The sequence below is a fragment of the Malania oleifera genome, chromosome 12 (genome assembly GCF_029873635.1).
Source record: "Malania oleifera isolate guangnan ecotype guangnan chromosome 12, ASM2987363v1, whole genome shotgun sequence".
Classification (NCBI taxonomy): domain Eukaryota; kingdom Viridiplantae; phylum Streptophyta; class Magnoliopsida; order Santalales; family Ximeniaceae; genus Malania; species Malania oleifera.
Window position 1 is genome coordinate 65,727,096 of NC_080428.1, and position 22,890 is coordinate 65,749,985.

General features: G+C 37.6%; 1 protein-coding gene across 3 annotated transcripts; it reads left to right on the forward strand.

Annotated features, from left to right (window-relative positions):
* The first annotated feature begins 785 nt into the window (after window positions 1-785).
* On the forward strand, window positions 786-22,532 carry LOC131143748 (ARF guanine-nucleotide exchange factor GNOM). 3 transcript variants are annotated; one of them, XM_058092044.1, is made up of 4 exons: window positions 878-1,071; window positions 9,033-9,258; window positions 16,688-17,516; window positions 18,209-22,532. In XM_058092044.1, exons 3-4 carry the CDS (start codon window positions 16,782-16,784, stop codon window positions 21,842-21,844), a joined length of 4,371 nt encoding a protein of 1,456 aa, XP_057948027.1. In that variant the 5' UTR covers window positions 878-1,071; window positions 9,033-9,258; window positions 16,688-16,781; the 3' UTR covers window positions 21,845-22,532. The 3 variants fall into 3 exon arrangements, with proteins under 3 accessions (XP_057948026.1, XP_057948027.1, XP_057948028.1); XM_058092045.1 differs by lacking the exon at window positions 9,033-9,258 and having other exon boundaries at window positions 16,688-17,112; window positions 17,212-17,516; XM_058092043.1 differs by lacking the exon at window positions 9,033-9,258 and having other exon boundaries at window positions 786-1,071.
* Window positions 22,533-22,890: the final 358 nt, after the last annotated feature.

The window sequence follows — 22,890 nt, forward strand, 5'->3', positions numbered from 1 at the left end:
GAGCACAAACTCTTTCGGAAGGATAGTAGTCCTTACATCTACTGAATAATGTGAACAGTAAAAATGGCTTTACACAATTTTCTATTATTAGTTTCAATATAAAGCAACTAATTTTTAAAATATATTTAAATGCAATGGAGAAGATTTAATAAATATTTAAAAAAGTCATCATTGAGATTTTATAGTTTGACTAAAAATTAACTTATGATTGATGCTGGTATATTTGTCAATTGGGTAGTGTCAAGCATTTGACAAAATTTGGGTTTTTTTTGGTGATTATTTGGTTGTAAGGCCAAAAACAATAAAAACAATTAAATAGTTAGGCACAAAATTTATTAAAAATTATTTTTTAAGAAAATAATAAATATAATTCAAAATAATAAAAAATAAATTGGTAGTTAAATAAAAATTAAAAATAAACACAAAATCTTACCACCGTGTTGAAACAATTTTGCGTTTATATCCTATTTTAATCTTGAAGCACATTTTTTGATTGAGTTATGCTATGCAAGCTCGTGATGATACGGACCCACATGCTAGTCTCATTAATGCGTAAGTGTGAGCCCTATACTGTTGTACTAGCAAGATTCTATTATTTAATACAAACCTATAAGATTGAGTTTTTTTCTTTTAAAATTGAACAATTAAACTTTCAACAATTTTTTTATTATTATTTTTATTAAAAAAACAAAAATCATAATATTTTAACAGGAAAATATCTAGAAAATTTGTATGACTAGAATTGAGATATTATCAATAAAAAATCATGACATTAAATTTTACAATAAGCTTTTTCTTTTCCCATACCTTGAATTGGTGCGTAATTTTCCAATATAAAATTTTCTCGCACTTCCGTCTCTCGCCTTTTCCACGGAGAACCCTCTCCCTCTCTCGCGCTTTTCCGATTGAAAGATATTTCATTTTCCCCAGGCGCTTTTCTCTGTGTTTTGATGCCTTTACATTTTCGTCTCCTCTGCTCGCCTCAGTCTCGCCGCTGCTCTCTCTCTCTCGTTCTCCTCTCCCTCTCCGCAGGTTCCCCGGCGAAACGCAGTTGCTGGATCTGCTTCGATGGTAAGTCATTTGTCTTGATCCGATGCATTACCCCCTCCGATCCTTGCAATTCTCGTTCGATTTCGTTCCTGTTGCACTAGTTTTTGATCTCTGCAACGCATTCCGTATGCGCGCGCATGTGTGTGTAGTTTGGCGTTGATAGACCTCTGTTTGGTGGATGAGAAACTCTGGGAAGTGGAATGGAAGGAAAAATTAGAATCCTTTGTCTGGTGTTGTCTTGGTTTCCGGAAAATTGGCAAGTAGTTTAGAGTGAGGTAACGCGGCTGTATGAGGCTCAGTTGAGTGGAGGTCTTTAATTTCTGCGAGTCCCCCGAGTGAAAACTGTTGTCTTTGTCATGCAGTTTATATGTTTCCCCTTCCTCCTGCGTTTTCATTTGCTCCCCCTTGCTGCATTTTCTTGGAAATCAGACGGAGTTACGCACCTGCATTGCTTTCTTCCTTACTATTCAACTGTTAAATTTAACGAGGTGATTTTATTAGCTCAAGTCTTTGCAGATGGTCTGGGATTAAATGACTGGCTAGCACAGTAGTTATGCTACCATATTGAATTAAACTAGGTTCATCAAAATTGGTGGCGTTCGCTAATTTTTCATTTTTGAAGCTCTTTTGTGCTTCTTTTAAAACCTGGCATGCATTATATCACCTCATATCTGATCAGGTCTCACAGTTAAACATTCAAACATCGTTCTGCGATCCTAGATCTTTATACTTCTCTATTCTGTTTTTTTATATTTTAAATTATCTATATGAATCTGTTTCATTGTGTTTTGTCTTGTTCTCATCTATTTAACGTTTGTCCTTTGCTTGCACTAGTTGGTTTTAAGGCATTTAAATAAGCTATAGCTTACATGTAGAGCTGCACTATGGTATTCTACATTTGGGAAGAGTATGAGTTGCATTGCATCTGCCAACTTTAACATAGGGAATTAATCACTTCTGCACAAGTGGTATTCTTTACAGATCATTGACTTCATCTTACTGTGTAGCATTGCAAAGCAAGGTATCTCATATATTGATTCATGTAGACATTGATACATAACGAGTCCACTACACAAAAAATTTGGTTAAGGAATTATTTTTTTGGGTCTTTTTTCTTGTTTTTAGTAGATTCAGTTCTTATTTGATGCAGCTCTGGCCCTGCGTTAGTCCATATCTTTGAATGAACTTTAAAAAAAAAAAAAAAAAAACTCCTAGTTAAAATGCTTTTCGTTGTCAGAAGGCAGATATTTTATTTAACATTATTTACAAAAATTTCCGAAGTTATCTTATTTGTAATTTATTGTCCATCTTTCTTGGGCATAATTAATGGGCAGCACCAAGTCACCTGAAACTGCTTTATCCATCTTGAAAAATTAAGCCACTTCTTTGCATTAGTAGTATGGTTAATAGCATTCATAATTTTTCAGTCCTTAGCTAATTTCAAGTGCTTTTTTGGTAATTCTTATTGATAGCTATGTATATATTGCATATAATAGTGTGTGGGTTACTCATAATGCATGAATGTGATGCAATTGTGATGGTGGTGGGAGAGGAGGTGCTGGTTGTAGCAAGGTGTACTTGTGGTCGTGTTGGTGATTGGTGTTGGTTGTTCACTATTAATAGGTGGTGGGAAGGTAGTGGTGCAACTATTTTAGGCACTGGATGGTGAGTGGGAGGCATTGAAGGTGGTGGGCAATGGCAGTGTAATGGTGGTTGACATCTGTGATTTGGTTCCATTTTTGTGTTGGTTTGATGAGAGGCTAATGGTGTGATAGTGGGGTAGTTTTTCTTTGTCATGATCGTCACGGTGTTTTAAATGTTTTAGGTAAAATTACCAATTAAAAGATTATCTGTGCATTGTAGATTATGTTTTATGATATTATTATAGTTGGCAAAAGTGGTTTATTTTGTAATAAAATACGTCTTTCAATTCTGTTTGGTTGGGCAAAGTTGAAGCTAGAACATGATTGCAATTTCTAGCCTTGATTCCATTTCAACATTTGTCTACTCAAAATTGACTAGCAATCATACTTGTAGTGGAATCAACATTTCCCACTGAGCATTTTACCACCTTTTCACAAGAATCACAATTTCATTTGCAAGTATTTTTTTCCTATCTAATAAAATTGACCCTTATAATTTGCATTATTTCAAAATTTTCCCCAAACATATGCTGAGCTCTCAATCACTAACCTTGGAATGGGAGAAGTAGTGGATGTGCTAACATTGTGGACACTAAAAGGATGTTAGGCCTACTATGTGGAGGGTATTGATGATTGATGAGCAACAAGTGAATACTATCCTAGCTTGGTGTCACAAGCCAAGCATGTTCAAGGCATTATGCTTACTTGTGACCACTTGTCTTGTGTGCATGTGATGGTTACCATCATGTAAATAGCAGTATAGGTTGTGTTCATTGAGTGTGTCAATGCCTTAATGTAAAATGGGAGTAGGACTCCTAAGTCAATTTTATCTTTCCTAGTGTCAGAGCTAAAATAGCATAGAAAGTTCTTTAAGGGAGAGCGAGTTTTCATCAATCATTGTAAAATTTACTAGCATTTGTAAATGTGTTTAGCCTACTTGCCTCCCTCATTAAACACACTTTGCTTATGGAGTTATTGTTAATAAATTTTACATTGCTTCAATGTTTAATGCATGATTGTCATTTACTTACGTAAATTGCTTACTGCTTTTGCTTGCTTTACATTTGACTATTGTGAATGTGTTCTTATGGTAAACCATGGTATACTTTCACTGGCTAGTTAAGCAAGAGGACTTTAGTTAGTGCTGCACGACCCTTAAAAAGTGTAAAGTGTTTGGCTTGTGACGATTTGTATTAGAGTTCAATTAATTGCTTTGTCAATTCGGTTGCCTTCGTATTGTGGGATTGTGTGAAAAGCATTGGTAAGAGACCATGCCAACCAATAAGAATTGAGGTGCTAGAGGCGCAGGCTAGAACAACTAACAACATGGTCATGAAGATGGCCAGACTTGCTAAATGTGTTGATGTATTAGAGGGATCACAAAAACCTCAAAGGGTTCCATTGTGGAAAAGTTAGAGGACTCCTACGCTATAGCAAAAGTTTACAAATTCAGTTGGGGGATCTAAATGCTAAGATGAACTTGATGGTTCATGCTGTGGGAAATTCCAACTCAATGGAGATAGGATATGGAAGAACAAAGGTGCTAGAACATGGAGCATATGGGTGTGCTTATCATAATAAGGAGTTGGAGAACTTATTATTTATCATAAAACAATGCTTTCATGTGACAAGGATCGACTTAGTGGAGGCAAAAGTATCAGTGGCTACAATGTAGATGTGATGGCATACCAAGTATGATGAGATACAAAATGGAGGGTGTGTAATTGATTGTTGGGTAGACTTGAAGAGAGAACTCAAGGTTCAATTCTTCCTAAGAATTTTGAATATAATGCTCGACAGAAATTGTGAGACTGCAAGCAAATTAGTACAATTAGGGAGTGTGCGAAACAATTTTCTGCTTTGATGTTAGATACCTTGGACATATTAGAGAAAGACATGTTGTTCTGTTTTCTTGAGAGGTTGAAACCATGGGCAAAGGCAGAACTTCATTGACAAAGAATTCAAGACTTGCCTATCACATAGGTTGTGTGAATCGCTTGATGACCATGCTAAAGAGTGCTTTACAATGTCCAAAGAGAGTGGTATGGGTGTAAACAATGGAAAATCTTTCAAAAAGGGCACACCTAGAAGTGGGGGGGGGGGGGGGTTGTCGACACCAAGGCATCGACTTAAAAAGAAGTTCCATTGTCTCAATTTTTCAACTCATCTAGGGTTAAGGGTACAATGACATCTTGCTTCTTATGTTGAGGCCAAAGAGTTGCAAATTGCCCTTGCAAGTCATCACTAAATGCCTTGCAAGCTTCCATTAGGAGGGGGCACAAGGATATGATGAGGATGAGGAGGAAACCTCAAGGATGGTTGCAATGTGGTAACTCAACGCATTGGAGAGGCAGGCAAAAGAATTGAAAGTTACTCGAGTGAATAGGTTAATGTTTGTAGATTTGTGGATTAATGGGAAGAGCACCTGTGCTATGGTGGATACAGAGGCTATCCATAACTTTGTCTCACAGACAAAAGTGCAGAAACTAAATTTGAACTTAGGGATGGATTCAAGACACGTGAAAGTGGTTAATTTTGCAACTCAGCCTACTTTGGGAGTAGCTAAGCAAGTGATTGTGAAGTTTGGATAGTGGGAGGGACACGCAAATTTCACGGCCATGTTGATGCATGATTTCTGAGTGATACTTAGAATGCATTTCTTGAGGGAGACTATGGTGGTACTGATGTCGTTTGATACTTCGCTTTGTTTGATAGAAGATCACCATTGCATGGTGTAAGCCAGTGGGAAGAAAGGGGATGATGAGAAGTTCCTCTTAACCATGCAATTTTAGATGGGGTTGAGGAAGGGTGAATAGATGCCTAATGCCATCCAAGTTGTGTTGGATGATATAGAGTTGTGTTGCTAGACAAGCTACTTCACAACTTGCCTCCACGATAGGGTGTGGAGCATGAAGCTGAGTTGTTACCAAGGGTGAAGCCTCCTACTAAACGACCATATCAAATGGTGCTTATAAAATAAGAGAAGTTAAGGAATAAACTTAATGAGTTATTGGAAGTGGCCATATACATCATTCAAAAGCACCGTTCAGAGCACCGGTGTTATTTCATATGAAATAGAATGAGAGTATGTGGATGTGTGTGGACTATCGTGTGCTCAACAAGGTGATTTTGTACAACAAGTATCCCATTCAATTGATTGTTGATTTGTTTGATCAACTAAGTCATGCCAAGCACTTTACCAAACTTGACTTGTGGTCAGACTATTATCAGGTGAGGATGGCAGATGGTGATGAGTCGAAGACCACTTGCGTGATGTGGTACGGGGCATATGAATTCTTTGTGATGTGTTTCGGGTTGACTAATGCACCTGTGACATTTTGCATGTTGATGAACCAAGTGTTTCATGAGTACCTCGACAAGTTTGTTGTTGTATACTTGGATGATATTGTTGCCTACAATTTCACTTTGGAGGAACATAAAAAATATTTATGGAAGGTGTTCAATAAACTTAAGGAGAACCATCTTTATATGCTGAGAGATAAGTGCTCTTTAGCTCAGCTGGACCATCGAATTCCTTGGTTATTTGATCAAGCAGGGTCAAATATGGATAGATAGGAAAAGGTGAGAGCTATTCAAGATTGGAAGATCCTAACAACAATGAAGGAGTTGTGCTCCTTTCTTGTCACCACCTATTATTGCAAGTTTGTGGAGGGGTATTGGAGGAGAATTGTCCCATTAGCACAACTCTTGAAGAATCTCATAGGTGGAACTAGATAGAGGAGTGTCAGGGAGCTTTTGACAACTTAAGGGATGTCATGATGCGAGATCCAACAACGTGAAGCCCTTTCGGGTGCTGACATATGCATTAGATTATGCTGTTGGTGGAGTCTTGTTGCAGGATGGGCGTCCTGTTCCGATGAGATCCATAAGCTATGTGAAGCAGAGCGTGGAAGTACATAGTTCAAGACAAAGAGATGCCACCATTGTGTGGCGGCATTGCCTACTTGGGTTGAAGTTCGTGGTGAAAATAGACAACTCGATTGTTAGTCACTTCTTCGTACAACGAAAGTAATCACCCAAGCAGGCTTGTTGGCTAGGCTTCTTGGTGGAGTTTGATTTCTTATTTGAGCACAAGGTGGGCAAATGAACTAAGTTGCAGATGCACTGAGCAGGAAGACCAAGTTTGAGGCCTTACAAATTGTAACACACTTGACAATAAGCATGGTTATCACGACTATGCAGAAGCGCATTAAGGAGAGAACCTTGTCAAAGATCTAGTTGCCCAAAACCTTATGAAGTTGGCGGAAGAGTGCAAAGCACACTAGTTCTAATTAGAAGATAAATTAATGATGACACATGGTAATCAACGTAATGGCTCTTTGTGCCTCGAGCTAGTGATTTGAGGAAGACACACTGGCATTCTTGAAGCTGAGGTATTATTGGCCACACTTGTGTGATGAGGTGGTTGAGCATACTCGAACTTGTCTCACATGCCAGAAAGACAAGGTGGAGTGGAAGAACATTGTAGAGTTGTTTAAGCCCCTTCAAGTTCCAATGAGACCAAAGGAGAGTGTCTTACTTGGCTTCTTCACCAGCTTGCCTGGAGTTGGGGATGTAGGATCTATACTTGTGGTTATTAATAGGTTTTCAAAGTATGGTACTTTCATACCCTTTCAAAGTATTGTTTGGCAAAGGAGACAACACAATCTTTTTTGAAACATGTTGTGAAGCATTGGAGTGTTCCCCAAGACATTGTCAGTGACCAAGACTCGAGATACATAGGCAACTTCTAGACAAAACTTTTTAGAATGCTCAGTTCATAGCTTGAAATCTCTTCAAGTTACCACCAGCAAATAGATGGACAAACGGAGAGACTCAATGTGCTACTAGGGGAGCACTTGCATCATTTTGTCATCAATAATGAGAAAAATTGGGTGTAGCTACTCGACGTGGCCCAGTTTTGTTTCAATGCTCAAAAGAGTTCAATAATCAACAAGAACGCTTTTGAGCTTGTTACAGGTTAGTAGCCGTTGTTACCTCACAAAGTGGACAAGCTGTATAGGGAAAAGAGTCTGAGAGCATACTTGGATAGAATGGAGCTAGAATGTAGAGATCACATAAGCTTACTTGGAGATGGCTTCCAAGCGGATGAAGAAGTGGGTAGATCATGAGACAAGATTGCACTTCAATGTGCGTTGCTTGGTGCTTGTTAAGCTCCACCTATAATAGATAAAGTCACTACAAGGTCGAGATATGAGACTACTTCATAAAAATGAAGGACTAGTCTCCATCTTGGCTGAAGTTAGGAAGGTTTCTTACAAGGTTGATCCTTCGACTGGGATGAAAGTGCATCCCGTGTTTCACGTCAGCTGCCTTGAGCTATTCAATTTAGACATTGAAGATTCAAGAAGTTAGTCAACTAGAGCACTGTTGAAGATAATGCAACCAGACAGAAGAGAAGTTGAGGTCATCTTTGCAAATAGGGAGTTCACATCATCAAGGAAGAAGCAGTACGACTTCTTGCATTAGAGACGAAGAAATGTTTTTGGACAAAGTTGAAGAGTACTTAACGTCAAAGTCTATGTGGGGACATTGCTTAAGTGGGGGAGAATGTCACGAGCCAAGCTTGTTCAGAGCATTATGCTTGCTTGTGACCGCTTGCCTTGTGTGCATGTGAGGGGTTACCATTATGTAAATAGATATATAGGTTTTTTTCATTAAGTGTGTTTAATGCCTTGGTGTAGAATGGGAGTACGACTCGTCTATTAGTTTTATGTTTTCCAGTTTGGGAACTAAAATAGAATATAAAGCTCTTTAAGGGAGGGTGAATGTTCATCGATCATTGTAAAATTCACTGGCATTTGTAAATGTGTTTAGCCTACTTACCTCCCTCACTAAACACATGTTGTATGTGGAGGTTTTATTAATGAATTACGTTGCTTCAATGTTTACCGTGTGATTTAGGGGTGGCAAAACGGGTTGGAACCCGATGGTTGACCTGTGACTCGCCCGTTTAAATTGGGTTTAGGCTCAATACAAGCTGACCCGTTTATAAATGGGTCAACTTGGTCCCAACTCGTTTATTAAACGAGTTAGGCGGGTTCGGATTGGATCACCCGTCGGGTGACCCGTTTATCTTAATATATATATATATATATATATATATGTATGTATGTATGTATGTATATATATATATATATATGTAATATTAATATAACTTAACCAGCCGTCCAACCCATTTCCATTCCATTGGGCATTCGCAGATCTATGATCTGTTCTGCCATCTACGACTCTGCAATCTTCTTCTTCACATATCAGATTCACAAATCACAACTTCGTTCCTCCCCCTCACCTTCTCTCTTTCTCTCTCTCTCTAAGGTCTTCTCATGGCACCAAAGGCGGAGAAGAAATCGGCCAAGAAGAAGCCGGCGTTGGAAAACCTGGCAGAGGAGAAGAAAGGTCGCAGCAGCAGAGAAATCTCCAGCGGAGAAGAAGGCGAAAGCCGAGAAGAAGAAGTGGATGAAGAAGAGGGTGGAGAGTCGGAGACCTACAAGATCTAAAGTAAGGGTTTGCTGAGGAGCATTTATGGGTTTGATGTGAAATGGTAAGGAATGCTTTTTTTTTTTTTAATTTTAAAAATTTATGTCAATTTTTTTTTTTTATATAAAATTTTTAAAATAAATAAATTATCATTTTAAATGGGTGACTCGTTTTTTAAACGGGCGGGTTTGGGTTTACATACTAGTGACCTGTTAATAAACGGGTCAACCCAAACCCGAACCCATTTAACCCCAACCCGTTTATGGCCCGCCCGAACCTGGCCTATTAACTCGTTTTGTCACCCCTAGTGTGATTGTTAATTGCTTACATGAATTTCTTACTACTACTGCTTACATTGCATTCAATTGTAGTGAATGTGTTCTTGTGGTAAATTGCGGTATACTTCTGCTGATTGGTCAAGCAGGAGGGCTTTAGCTAGTGCTGCACCACCCTTCACAAGCTGTGAAGTTTTTGGCCTATGACACTTGGGTATGTATGAAATTGAGAGAAGGAAGCTAGCGGGTTTGCAAGGAAAGAAGGAAAAGGGAGGAGCTTGTGATAGTGAAGCACCTCAATCATAAGGAACAATGAAACTCCTTAATCCTATACCCTACATCAACCAAAAATTAGAAAATTAAGGAGTTTGTGATGTTAATTTCTAATAATTTGAAGTAACTTAAATTTTAGTTTTTAACTCTATTGTGAGCACTTACAAAGCTAGTTATGGCTTATTCAGTGCATCCATGGTGGGGTGAGTTGTTACACTTTCCATCTTCTTTATACGGTGTCTGCCTTAATGGCCAAAGTGTGCTAGGGCTTCAATCTCCCTCTATAGCAGGGTGGGTTTTTACACTTTCCATCTTATCTATATGGTCACTCTCTCAATGACCGAAGCATGCCTAGGGCTTTGTCTACCATCAACTTGCTTGTTTGTTGATGAATTAATCTTTGTCCGTCTTTGTCTCTCAAGCCCATCTCTCCCAAATTTTGCCTATCTTTATACAATTATGCCCCTTTGCTGTTACTCCTCGCTCTGTCTCACTACAACATATTAGGTGGCCTGAATCAGTGGAGTTCTAGTTGATGTTGAGAGAGAGAAGATAATAAAATTTAAAAAAAAAAAGCCATAGTGTGAAGGATTGCTACCAACCAACCCCATGGTTGCTCGTGTCCATGGAAAATAGAAGAGTAAGATGAGGGATTGAACCACGAAATCATTGGTGTCCATTGTAGTTGTTCCTCTCAAAACCAGTAACTTTAAAATTAGAACTTTGGAATGTTGAGCGAGTAAGCAGAGGGACTGCCACTGGGCATCCATGGCCATGACTTCTTTTTCTTCATATTGCATTGTATTTTTTGGGGTTCTTTTGTTGATATAGAATAAGAGACATGTTAGATCTAATTCATCTCAAAACCTATGCTATAAGTTGAGGCCTTAGGATTAATTTTTAATGTCTCTGACACACCCCTGCATTCAAAAGCCTATTGAACTTGAAGAATGGAGAAAGTGCCATCACAACCTTCCTCCACAGATGGCCTTCTTTTCAAAGCACCTTTGGGTTATGAATGTGGATTTGAATTTACCCCGAGTTTACAGTTTTTTTGTTTATCTTTGATTCAGTGAGTTTCTTTTCTCATGAATTTGCATGTTTTAAACCCATATCCCTCCCTAGTAAGGTTTTTAATGTTTTTGGGATCCTTTGGTTCAATTTAAAAATTTTTTTTTTACGTCATTGTTAAGGATGTTATATTCAAACTTGAAGGTCAGAGCATATCACAGAAACAGTCTTGCATAGTGTATGGAGGTAAGCCAGTACATCTTATAAAAATTAAATACGCGTTTAGCTAATTTTAGAAGAAAATTTTTTGTCATTTTTTTTATAAAATTGTCACAGTTATTTAGTGTCAGTTTATATACATTTTAAACAAACTGATTATATATTGATGTGGTTATACTTATTTTGAGGTAATATTTGTAATATATTTACTAATTGATCACATTGTTCTTATAATTAAATTTTAAAAGGAAAAAAATTATATAGTACAGATAAAGGAGAGAATTCTTTAGACATGAAAAGATTTAAATAAAGATTGTATTGAGTTATTATGTAATAATATGTATAAACATAGCAGGGTATTAGAATAGTTGTGTTGATATAATATTTTAAAGACGCACATTGACAATATGTCATTATGTGATAACCAGGTGTAAGGTATTTTAAAAAAATTCCAGTGTATTATCATTTGAAAGGATAAATTTTTATGAAGCATTTAATGTTTTTTTATTCTTATGGATATTTTATATTTATTTAATTTTATAAGATGCATGTGTGCTACGTGCTAAATTTAAAATGTAGAAGACTGGCTTTATTTATTTATTTAGGTATGGGTAAGATGAAATATTTTTTGACAAACAAAGATCTGTATTAAAGGAAGAAAGAAGAATTATAGTCAAGTAGGAAAAGGAAAAATGAAAAACCCAGGGAGAACAAAATATACCCCATTACAATAAGAAAGCAACTAAATAAAAAAGTAAATGCAGAAAGTAAATACAAGACAAATCTATAAAGTAATGCCAGCTGATCCCGCTGCATGTCCTCCAAAGAAACATGCTGGAAGGGCGCCAAAAAGACCACTTTATTCCAAAGAATATTATTGGAAGTCTTGACACCTTTAAAGGTTTTGTCATTTCGTTCCAACCAAATGCACCAAATAATTTAATTTGTATATAAAACTTTACTTTGTTTTTCTAAAAATAATTTTAACTGTGTCTCATGCTGCTGTTGGTAGAGTCAATGTGGTTTTTCTCATTTGTAGTTGCTTTTGTCAGTTGATATGAAGTGTTTTTGTAGTATTCTCATCATTTTACAATTTTTTGAGTTAGTAGTTGGTCTTAAGATTAATCTAGTTAAGTTTGGTGTAGCTGCAAAATATGAGGTCAAAAGTGAATTTTAAGTTTGTGACTCCTGTAGTTTGTGGTATTTATGCCAATGGCCTTTGGCTTATTTAGGAGTTCCTTTAGGTGGGAATCCTTGGTTTGAGGGGTTTTGAGATCTAGTGATTTCTAATGTTTCTACACGTCTTGATGGGTGGAAGGATATATTTTTTTTTTCCCTTCGAGGCTGCATTACTTTGATCCAGGCACTCTCTTTGGTTCCTTGTATATATATATTTTGGCCTTTGTTTAAAATTTCAGTGGGCATTGCTTATCAGCTAGAGAGGGTTATGAGAGATTTCCTTTGGTCAAGGGTTGGTGAGAGGAGGGAGTATCTTGTTAGCTAGGATGTAGTTTGTAGCTCTAAGGAGGACGGCATTGGGGGCTTGGGTTGGGTCTTGTTAAATTGGTGTCTATAAACACCACTTTGGTGGCTATATGGCATTTTCCTTCATAAACAAAGTCTCTATGGTATAGGGTAATTACAAGTGATTTTGGTCAATAGGACAATGTGTTGGATGCTGATTTCATAGCTAGAATTACTCATGAAAGCCCATGTAAATTCATCTTGTATGTATCTCCTTTCTTTTTTCCTTGTATTAAATATAAAGTGGGAGATGGTTATAGGGTTAGGTTTTGGAATGATCTTTGGATACAAGAATTGTGTTTTTTGGTTACCTTTATTCGTCTTTGTGTACGAATCCACTTATTTCTTTCTTTTTTCATTGTTCATGACATTGAGGTTTCTTGGGATTTTAAATTTTGTAGAAACATTTATGATAAGGGGAATAGAGGAGTTTTTTTTTTCTTCTAGGTTTGTTAGATTATTTTAAATATTCTTATGTTGAGGATATTAGAATCTTCTGGTGTTTCTTCTTTTAAATCATTTTACTCCTGTCCAAACTATTCTATCTGTTCTTTTCCAATTGTTAACTGTCAAAATTTCTTTGTAGTGGGCATGCAATCATTGCAGCTATTTGGGTCGTTTGATTGAAGAGGAATGATTGGTTTTTTTATTTTTATTTTTTTGGGTATCATGCTTCTTCAATAGATCTTATTTCAGACCTTATTATTATTATTTTTTCCCTAGCTTCATTGTTGGTGTTCACCACAGGGTGTTTTTAGGTAGTATAGCCTTCTTTGATATTCAATATGGTCGATTGGCCCGTTTAGCTTAGTTCTTTCTTAAACCTTTGTAGTGTTTTTTTTTTTATGTGAGGATTTCTCATCCTCTTTGTATTTTCTTTTTCTCTCTTGACGAATTTCTTCTTCTCTTTAAAAAATATATTTACTTTACATACTAAATTGGTACAAGCAATCTGTGAGTTTTTTTATTCATTTTTTTTTTAAAAAAAAATTGCTTAATGGTCAATTAATGAATTTCTTCTAATTTCAAATAAGTTTGGTTTATAATTTATTCCTAATAGACACTTTATAATTTGTTCATGTTGTATATAAATTTTCAATGAAAAAAATTACCATGTAAATATAAAACAAAATTAAAATTAAAATATCTATCAAATTTCCAAAAATTTGAAAAACAATAAGATTCATCAAAAAAATATTTTCACCAATTTTTAGCTGTCATAAACTATAGGATTTTTCTTGGATTGCTAAAAAGTGAGATTGGAAAAATAATAATTAAGTAAAATGATAATAATTAATTTTTATTTTTTACTGTAATATCTTTTAGTTTGTATTCTTTTGTATTTTCTAAGGTGGATGTGTTGTATAACATTAAAAGATAAATTAAGGAATGAACATTTTTGCAGTTAGGCATGGTACCTACAAAGAGAAGGTAAGACAAGGACGACTTAGATGGTTTAGACACACTTAGTGCCTTAGTGGGAAAGGTAACTGATAAGTGAGATCATTTGCTTTGACACCACTTACCGAGAAGGAAACAAACTTAGAGATTGGATGGCAAATATGGTGTTCAAATTGGAATTGGGTCTTTCTCTTGGTATTCTCTAAGGACTTGCTGGAGTGATTTTCCCTTGTTTTATTTGTCCTCTAGGTTTTCTATCTTTTGGGTTTTGCCCTCCCTTTAACCCTCCAAAAAATGTGCACTAATGTGGAGAGACCTAAAATAACTTGGAATAATATAGTATGAATTTAAAAGCCCTCAAATTGTTAGAGGAAATTGTCATTGACCGTGTAAATTGGTGGAAGAGGATTCATGTAGCTGACCCATCTTAAGGCTTGGTTTGTTGTTGTTTATATTTTCATTCACCTAATCATATTTTTTAATAGTTATTTGATCCAAGGACAAAAATGAATTTTCGTTCAATTAGGTTTTTAATTTGTTTTAGTTTTGGAAATATTAACCAATCAAGCTGTCAATTTTCAGTTTTCTTTTCTCACTTCTTTTTCATAATTTCTGAATGATTCCAAATGACCCCTTACTTTTCTCTCTCTTCTTCTTTTCCTTTCAAATATTTATATAATTAAACTTCTGCTCTCTATCCAATCTGTTATGGTCATTTAGTTAGAATAATTTTCCTGTTTTGATACCAAAAGTAATTGCTCAATGCTACTTCCTCTGTTTCATTACACTGCTCTCATTTAGTTGAGCTTTTTAAATTTAGTTTGATGATCTGCCATTGAATTTTTCATAAGACTGCATCAATTCTTGCATCTATGTTCATAAATATCGGGTAATTCCTTAAAGGAAGACCTATGATGGGGGTTAAATTAGTCTCATATGCGCATGACAATGATGAATTTGATAAATTATGGATGCTTATGGTTGTGACTTAACTCCTTGTGTTTATGGAATTTTGTTGTTCCGCATTATTTGATTTGCATGGCATTTTTTAAGAAAAATATTTTGATAGGATAATTTCTTTAATTGTGATTTTAGAGATTTTTAGGAATGTGTAATGTATTGCTATACTATGAAATTGGGGCTAATTGGATTTTTTTGGCTTGTATAAGCTTAAACATTGCTAGTATAACTGTTAATTACCACTTTACGTAAAAGTTTAAATTGTTAGGTTGTGGGCCAACAATGTATGTCAAGCTTTAACACCCCCCCACACGTGCAGCCTGACAGCACGTGCAGAGATAAACACACGATAAATAGCACCCATGATAGGGAACACAATGAATTTTTTTAAATACCACGTAGTAAATGCGGGCAACAAGACTAGAACCTAGGACCTCTTGGTAACCAACTCTGATACCATGTTAAATTACTACTTTACCTAAAAGCTTAAGCTGTTAGGTTGTGGTCCAACGATGTATATTAAGCTTTAACGATAACTATTTTTGTTTCAAGGGTATTTGGGAAAATAATAACAAAACAAACAAAAAACCAAACCTTAAGTCCCACTAGGTTGGGTAGGCTATATGAATCATTTTCCGCCAATTTGTGATCATGGACAATTTACTTTGACAAATTTAGGGCTATTAAATCCTTTCTATTTAATTTCAAATTATTTTTAATTTACCCCTATCCCTTCTATTGCCTCTCACCATAACGAACTTGCTTTAATTCTATGCATTGCATCTTCTTCATTTTCTCCTTCAGCTTGCATAATAGATCCCAGGTATTGAAATCTACTAGGACTATTGATTTATTTATCATCAAGTTTAACTTTGTCTCCAATATTCGCCCTACTATTACTGAAATTAAATTTTATATTGTTTTATTTCTACTTATCCTAAAGCCTTTACATTCTAAAGTCTCCATAATTCTAAATTAAATTATACTCCACCCCTTGTTTCATCAATCAAGACAATATTATCTACAAACAACATACACCATGGAACTTCAATTTGGATACTCCTAGTTAGTTCATCCATCACTAAAGCAAAGAGATAAGGGCTCAAAGTAGATCCTTTCCAGTCGCTAATGAAGTAAACCAAATGTCAGAAAGGAATAGGAGTTGTGAGTCGGATAGTCATTCAATGTGTGCATTCAAATGGGGTAATCACATTTCAGCCTCAATTCTATCTTAGCCTTGAGTCCCTTACAACTCGATTCCAAGCTTTCCAGAAACCAAGTGCAATGTTAAAATAATGACACCATTAGGAAATGGAACTCTGGGCCAGGTTTGTGTGTGGACATGCATGTCTGAGTCTGTGTATGCAGCTTTAGTGCAGTATGTTGTTGCTTCTTTAGGTCTTAGGCTGCTTTTGATTTGTTTATGGTTATTGCCTTTCTTCCCTTTTATCCCTTTTATTTCCTTTTGGAGAGTGGTGTTTTTGGTTAGAGAGAGATTGAAGGATGTTTGAGGGTTGAGAATGTTTATTGGGTGTTTTAATAATTAATATTCTCGACATCTTTTCCTTCATCTCCCCTTTTAATTCTTTCCTCAATTTTTTTGACTTCTGTAATTATCTTTTTTTTTTTTTTGGGTTGGTAGGTGCATGTCCTCATATGTTCCATATTTACATGGACTCATTCCCCCTGGCACTTTGTTTTGATTTTATTACTTACCAGAAAAAGTTTAGATGCAGGAGGTTTTTTTTTTGGTTACTCAAGTTTCATTTGGCTTATTTATTATGCTAGTGTTTGAATTTAATTGCATTGGTTACCCTGTCTACTGTGTAGGAGATGCTTTGTCCCGGTCCTGCTGCTGTCTTTGTGTAGCAGTTAGCAAGTTACTGGTACTGCTCAGGTTCTTAACAAGGGAATTAGCACAAATATGGGGCGTCTAAAGCTGCAGTCTGGAATCAAATCAATTGAAGAAGAGCCTGAAGACTGTGACATGGCCTATTCTAACAAAGCTGCTCTAGCATGCATGGTTAACTCAGAAGTAGGAGCTGTGCTGGCAGTCATGAGGAGGTATGTGAGATGGGGGGGTAGATATATGTCAGGTGATGACAAGTTAGAGCACTCTCTAATCCAATCCCTGAAGGCATTGAGGAAACAAATCTTTTCATGGCAGCATCAGTGGCATACCATCAACCCTGTTGTGTATCTGCAGCCATTCCTGGATGTGATAAGATCAGATGAAACTGGTGCACCAATCACAGGTGTTGCTCTATCTTCTGTTTACAAAATCCTAACTCTTGATGTTCTTGATACAAGTACAGTCAATGTTGAAGATGCTATGCACTTGGTAGTGGATGCAGTGACTAGTTGCCGTTTTGAGGTGACTGATCCTGCATCAGAAGAAGTGGTGCTTATGAAGATACTTCAGGTTCTTCTCGCTTGTATGAAAAGTAAAGCATCAGTTGTGTTGAGTAATCAGCATGTTTGCACCATTGTGAACACTTGTTTTCGTGTAGTTCATCAAGCAGGAACAAAAGGTGAGTTGTTACAGCGGATAGCTCGCCACACAATGCATGAGCTTGTTAGGTGTATTTTTTCACACCTTCCAGATGTTGACAACACAGAAGGTGCATTGATTAATGCAAGCAGCTCTATCAAACAAGAGGTATTGGTGCATGTTTGCTTTCCCTTTCTTTGGGTGCAATATCTGTGCTTGTGGGGAAGCAGGAAAAAGAAAAAAAACTGCAGAAGAGAAAATAAATAAAATAATAAATACATTTTGAATGTCACCATTTTGTAATTGATCATATTTATGGGTTTGACTTCTGATTCTACATGTGGTGTCTATCAAGGCTTGTGATTTTCAATTTAACTCTTAATTGGAAATTTCAATTAGGTTTTCTCTTTTATCCTAGCTTTCTCCCTTCTCAATTTCATACGTTTTGTAACTTCATTTCTTTTTGGATGGGTATTTTCTTCAATTTTCTTGCAACTTAATGGAGCATCAGGGGAAAATATGTTTCTGTTCCAAATTCTATCTACTCTGGACTGTTATTTATGTGGAACACCTCAAATGGGCATCAGAATCTTGACACTCTTTCTAGTACTCAAAATTTTAAACTGAAGCTTAATCTTAGGTGCCTAAAATGATTGGGTGGCCATAGGTCAAGAAACACTCATACTTTGGATGGGAGTAAGAACCAAAGGCATGTTTCTAGGCCACGTGCAGAGGCTTAGAGATGATCTCATGAATGAACAGTCCAGAATGATGGTTTTGTATGCATTTGGTAATACAAATTCTGCTGGTTGAGGTAGTAGAATCTTCCAGATTATGAAAATGCCACTTTTTTTTTGCAGATTGGTGGGCAGCAAAATGACTACACTTTTGGGAGTAAGCAATTGGAGAATGGCAATGTTAGTTATGATGGTCAGCAATCCTCAGCAATTTTTTCTTCCTCTGGCCTAGTTGATGACAATACAATTGGGGCTGGAAGCAGAAAAGAGGCTGCTTCATATGATCTGCATCTCATGACAGAGCCATATGGGGTCCCCTGCATGGTGGAAATATTTCACTTCTTGTGTTCTTTGTTGAATGTTGTTGAGCACATAGGAATGGGTCCCAGATCAGATGCTATAGAATTTGATGAGGATGTGCCTCTTTTTGCCTTGGGTTTAATAAATTCAGCTATTGAATTGGGTGGGCCCTCTGTTCGCCAGCACCCAAGGTTACTGAGTTTGATTCAGGATGAACTATTCCGTAATCTGATGCAATTTGGCCTTTCAATGAGTCCATTAATTCTTTCAATGGTATGTAGCATTGTTCTTAATCTATATCACCACTTACGCACTGAACTCAAACTACAGCTCGAAGCTTTCTTTTCCTGTGTGGTTTTGAGACTTTCACAGAGCAGATATGGGGCTTCATACCAGCAGCAAGAAGTTGCCATGGAGGCTCTTGTTGACTTTTGTAGGCAGAAATCATTTATGGTGGAGATGTATGCTAACTTAGACTGTGACATAACTTGCAGCAATGTGTTTGAAGATCTTGCTAATTTGTTGTCAAAGAGTGCATTTCCAGTGAATTGTCCTTTGTCTGCGATGCATATTCTTGCTTTGGATGGCCTGATTGCTGTGATTCAGGGAATGGCTGAGAGGATAGGCAATGGATCATTTGGTTTAGAACAGGCTCCAGTGAATCTTGAGGAATATACGCCATTCTGGATGGTGAAGTGTGACAACTACACTGATCCTAATCACTGGGTTCCATTTGTCCGTCGTAGGAAATACATTAAGAGGAGGCTGATGATCGGAGCTGATCACTTTAATCGTGACCCCAAAAAAGGGTTGGAGTTTCTCCAAGGAACGCATCTTTTGCCTGACAAACTTGATCCCCAAAGTGTGGCTTGTTTTTTCAGGTACACCGCGGGGTTAGATAAAAATCTTGTTGGGGATTTCTTGGGAAATCATGATGAATTTTGTGTTCAGGTTCTACATGAATTTGCTGGTACTTTTGATTTCCAAGACATGAATCTGGATACTGCATTACGCCTGTTCCTGGAAACTTTCCGTCTGCCTGGGGAATCACAAAAGATACAGAGGGTGCTTGAGGCATTCTCTGAGAAATACTATGAACAGTCACAACAGATTCTTGTTAACAAGGATGCTGCTCTCTTGTTATCTTACTCACTTATAATGCTCAATACAGATCAGCACAATGTGCAGGTGAAGAAAAAGATGACAGAGGATGACTTCATTCGAAATAATCGGCACATCAATGGGGGCAATGACCTCCCGCGAGAATTCCTAGCAGAGCTGTACCACTCAATCTGCAAGAATGAGATACGCACGACTCCAGAACAAGGTGCTGGCTTCCCTGAAATGACCCCAAGCCGGTGGATTGATCTGATGCACAAATCCAAGAAAACCGCTCAATTCATCGTGGCTGATTCTAGAGCCTATCTTGACCATGATATGTTTGCCATCATGTCTGGTCCAACAATTGCTGCTATCTCTGTTGTATTTGATCATGTGGAACATGAAGATGTTTACCAGACCTGTATTGATGGATTCCTTGCTGTTGCAAAGATATCAGCCTGTCATCATCTTGAAGATGTTTTGGATGATTTGGTTGTGTCTCTTTGTAAATTCACAACCCTCTTGAATCCTTCATCTGTAGAGGAACCCGTGCTAGCATTTGGTGATGACACAAAAGCCAGAATGTCGACTGTGACAGTGTTTACCATTGCAAACAGGTATGGTGACTATATCCGCACAGGTTGGAGAAATATCCTGGATTGTATCTTAAGATTGCACAAGCTTGGTCTTCTTCCTGCTCGTGTTGCCAGTGATGCAGCTGATGATTCTGAGCTCTCAGCTGACACTGGTCAAGGGAAGCCTCTCACAAATTCTCTCTCTTCATCTCATATGCCATCAATAGGTACTCCTAGGAGATCGTCTGGATTGATGGGCCGGTTTAGCCAGCTCTTATCTCTTGAAACAGAGGAGCCAAGATCACAGCCTACTGAGCAACAGCTTGCTGCTCACCAACGGACACTCCAGACTATTCAGAAGTGTCACATTGACAGCATTTTTACAGAGAGTAAGTTCCTGCAATCTGATTCGCTATTGCAGCTTGCACGAGCACTCATCTGGGCTGCAGGGCGTCCTGCAAAAGGGAATAGCTCTCCTGAGGATGAAGACACTGCAGTTTTCTGCCTCGAGTTGCTGATTGCTATTACCCTGAATAACCGGGATAGGATTGTGCTGCTGTGGCAGGGTGTTTATGAGCATATAGCCAACATTGTCCAGTCAACTGTGATGCCTTGTGCCCTGGTAGAGAAGGCTGTTTTTGGACTCCTTCGAATTTGCCAACGGCTACTTCCATACAAAGAAAACCTGGCTGATGAACTTCTGAGGTCATTACAGCTGGTTTTGAAGCTTGATGCTCGAGTAGCTGATGCATACTGTGAGCAGATCACACAGGAAGTGAGTCGTCTTGTGAAAGCAAATGCCACTCATATCAGATCCCCAATGGGGTGGCACACAATCACATACCTGCTGTTGATCACTGCTCAGCACCCAGAAGCTTCAGAAGCAGGATTTGATGCATTAGTGTTCATTATGTCTGATGGAGCTCATCTATTGCCAGCCAATTATGTTCTCTGCATAGATGCAGCAAGGCAATTTGCAGAGTCTCGTGTTGGACAGGCAGAGCGGTCCATTCGTGCTCTTGATCTTATGGCAGGTTCTGTTGCTTGTTTAGCACAGTGGGCCCAAGAGACTAGGGATGCTGTTGGTGAGGAAGAGGCTGCAAAAGTGTCTCAGGATATAGGGGAGATGTGGTTGAGGCTTGTTCAAGGATTGAGGAAAGTTTGCTTGGACCACAGAGAAGATGTTAGGAACCATGCGCTCATGTCATTACAAAGGTGCTTGACTGTAGTGGATGGCCTCTATCTTCCACATGGCTTGTGGTTGCAGTGTTTTGATCTGGTCATCTTCACAATGCTTGATGACTTGCTTGAAATTGCTCAGGGGCACTCCCAGAAAGATTACAGAAATATGGAAGGCACACTTATCCTTGCCATGAAGCTCTTGTCAAAAGTGTTTGTCCAGTTGCTCCACAACCTTGCACAATTAACTACCTTCTGCAAACTATGGCTGGGGGTTCTCAGTCGGATGGAAAAATATATGAAGGTGAAAGTCAGAGGTAAAAGATGCGAGAAGCTTCAGGAATTAGTTCCTGAGCTTCTCAAGAACAACTTGCTTGTAATGAAGACAAAGGGAATACTAGTGCAGAGGAGTGCCCTAGGTGGAGATAGTTTGTGGGAACTGACGTGGTTACATGCTAATAACATTGCTCCATCTTTGCAATCTGAGGTGTTCCCAGATCAAGATACAGATCAGCATAAGCAGCAGGAAACGGGGGAAATGCTGGTGTCTGATCAAATGGGTTCTGAAAAAGTGGCTTTGGAAGGTGCTCATGCAGAAGGCTAAGGGGATGTTGAGGGTTTTAGAACTTCAACCGGTCTTGTTAATGCATATTATGCAACTTGTGTGGTCATTGATCTGAGTTGTTATTTGAAGCAGTATGCTTGATTCAGATATTTGAATTTTCAGATGAGGTTGATGAACGTTCTCCACATCTGAATGCTGGCTGCCACCACAATATAAAATGTAGGCACAGATGAAAGGAATGATAATCGAGGGTGCTAGTTGAAGACCTGGACAGGGCTTTCAGTTTCTTTGATACTGATTTTTGTCATCTTTTGGCTGGTGTCATTAATCTTTGACTCCATAGAAGCTTGCTGCTGTGTATTATCCCTGGTAAAGATAGGTTTTTCTGGATATGTTTCTTTTGGTTTCTACAAGGGATTAGGGGTTAGATCTGATTCCATTTCCTATTTCTGGTCGTTTTAAAATTCCGCGAGGAAGAATTTGACTCATTTCGCAGCCCCTGGAGTTCAACATTAAAAGAAGGTTCTTTGGTATTGTATTAACTTGTTCGTATATGTACAATACTGAAAATTACTACCTCAGTCTTCTTCTTCCTTACTCTTAATAAATTTTATTGAATAGCTACTTACAGAGCATGAAACACTGCCTCATCATAACATTCTTTAACAGAACGACCTTGTATTAGTAATGTAAATTTTTTTAAAGATGCTGCATATACATGTTGGAAGTTCGTTTGTTGGCTTATTATTTGCTATGTAGTTTTGCATCAATGAAGGAGCTACCAAAAATAGTATATGGAGTTGCAGAAGTCTGACAGGTGCTGACTGTCTCTTGACTCAAGTCCACCTAGCGCTGGCATCAGATGCTGACTGTCGAGCTCGGTTTACCATTTTTAACTTCACAAATCACAGGTAACAAAAGCTGAAAGCACATTAAACTTTGTTTCCAATGTGCGATATCTCGATCATTGAACTGCTTTTAGATCTCTTCCCTCATTTGATATTCCCAAATGTCATCTGGCTTTCTATGTGCTATACTTCCATCAGAGTTTAGACAATGGAGGTTGTGATAAGAGGATCGTATAT

What these genes read in the sequence shown, in the direction of transcription:
- LOC131143748 (XM_058092043.1), top strand. Translation starts at nt 16,782, where the DNA reads ATGGGGCGTCTAAAGCTGCAGTCTGGAATCAAATCAATTGAAGAAGAG. An exon ending in GCAGCTCTATCAAACAAGAG is followed by an intron (nt 17,517 to 18,208) that starts GTATTGGTGCAT and finishes TTTTTTTTGCAG; the next exon opens with ATTGGTGGGCAGCAAAATGA.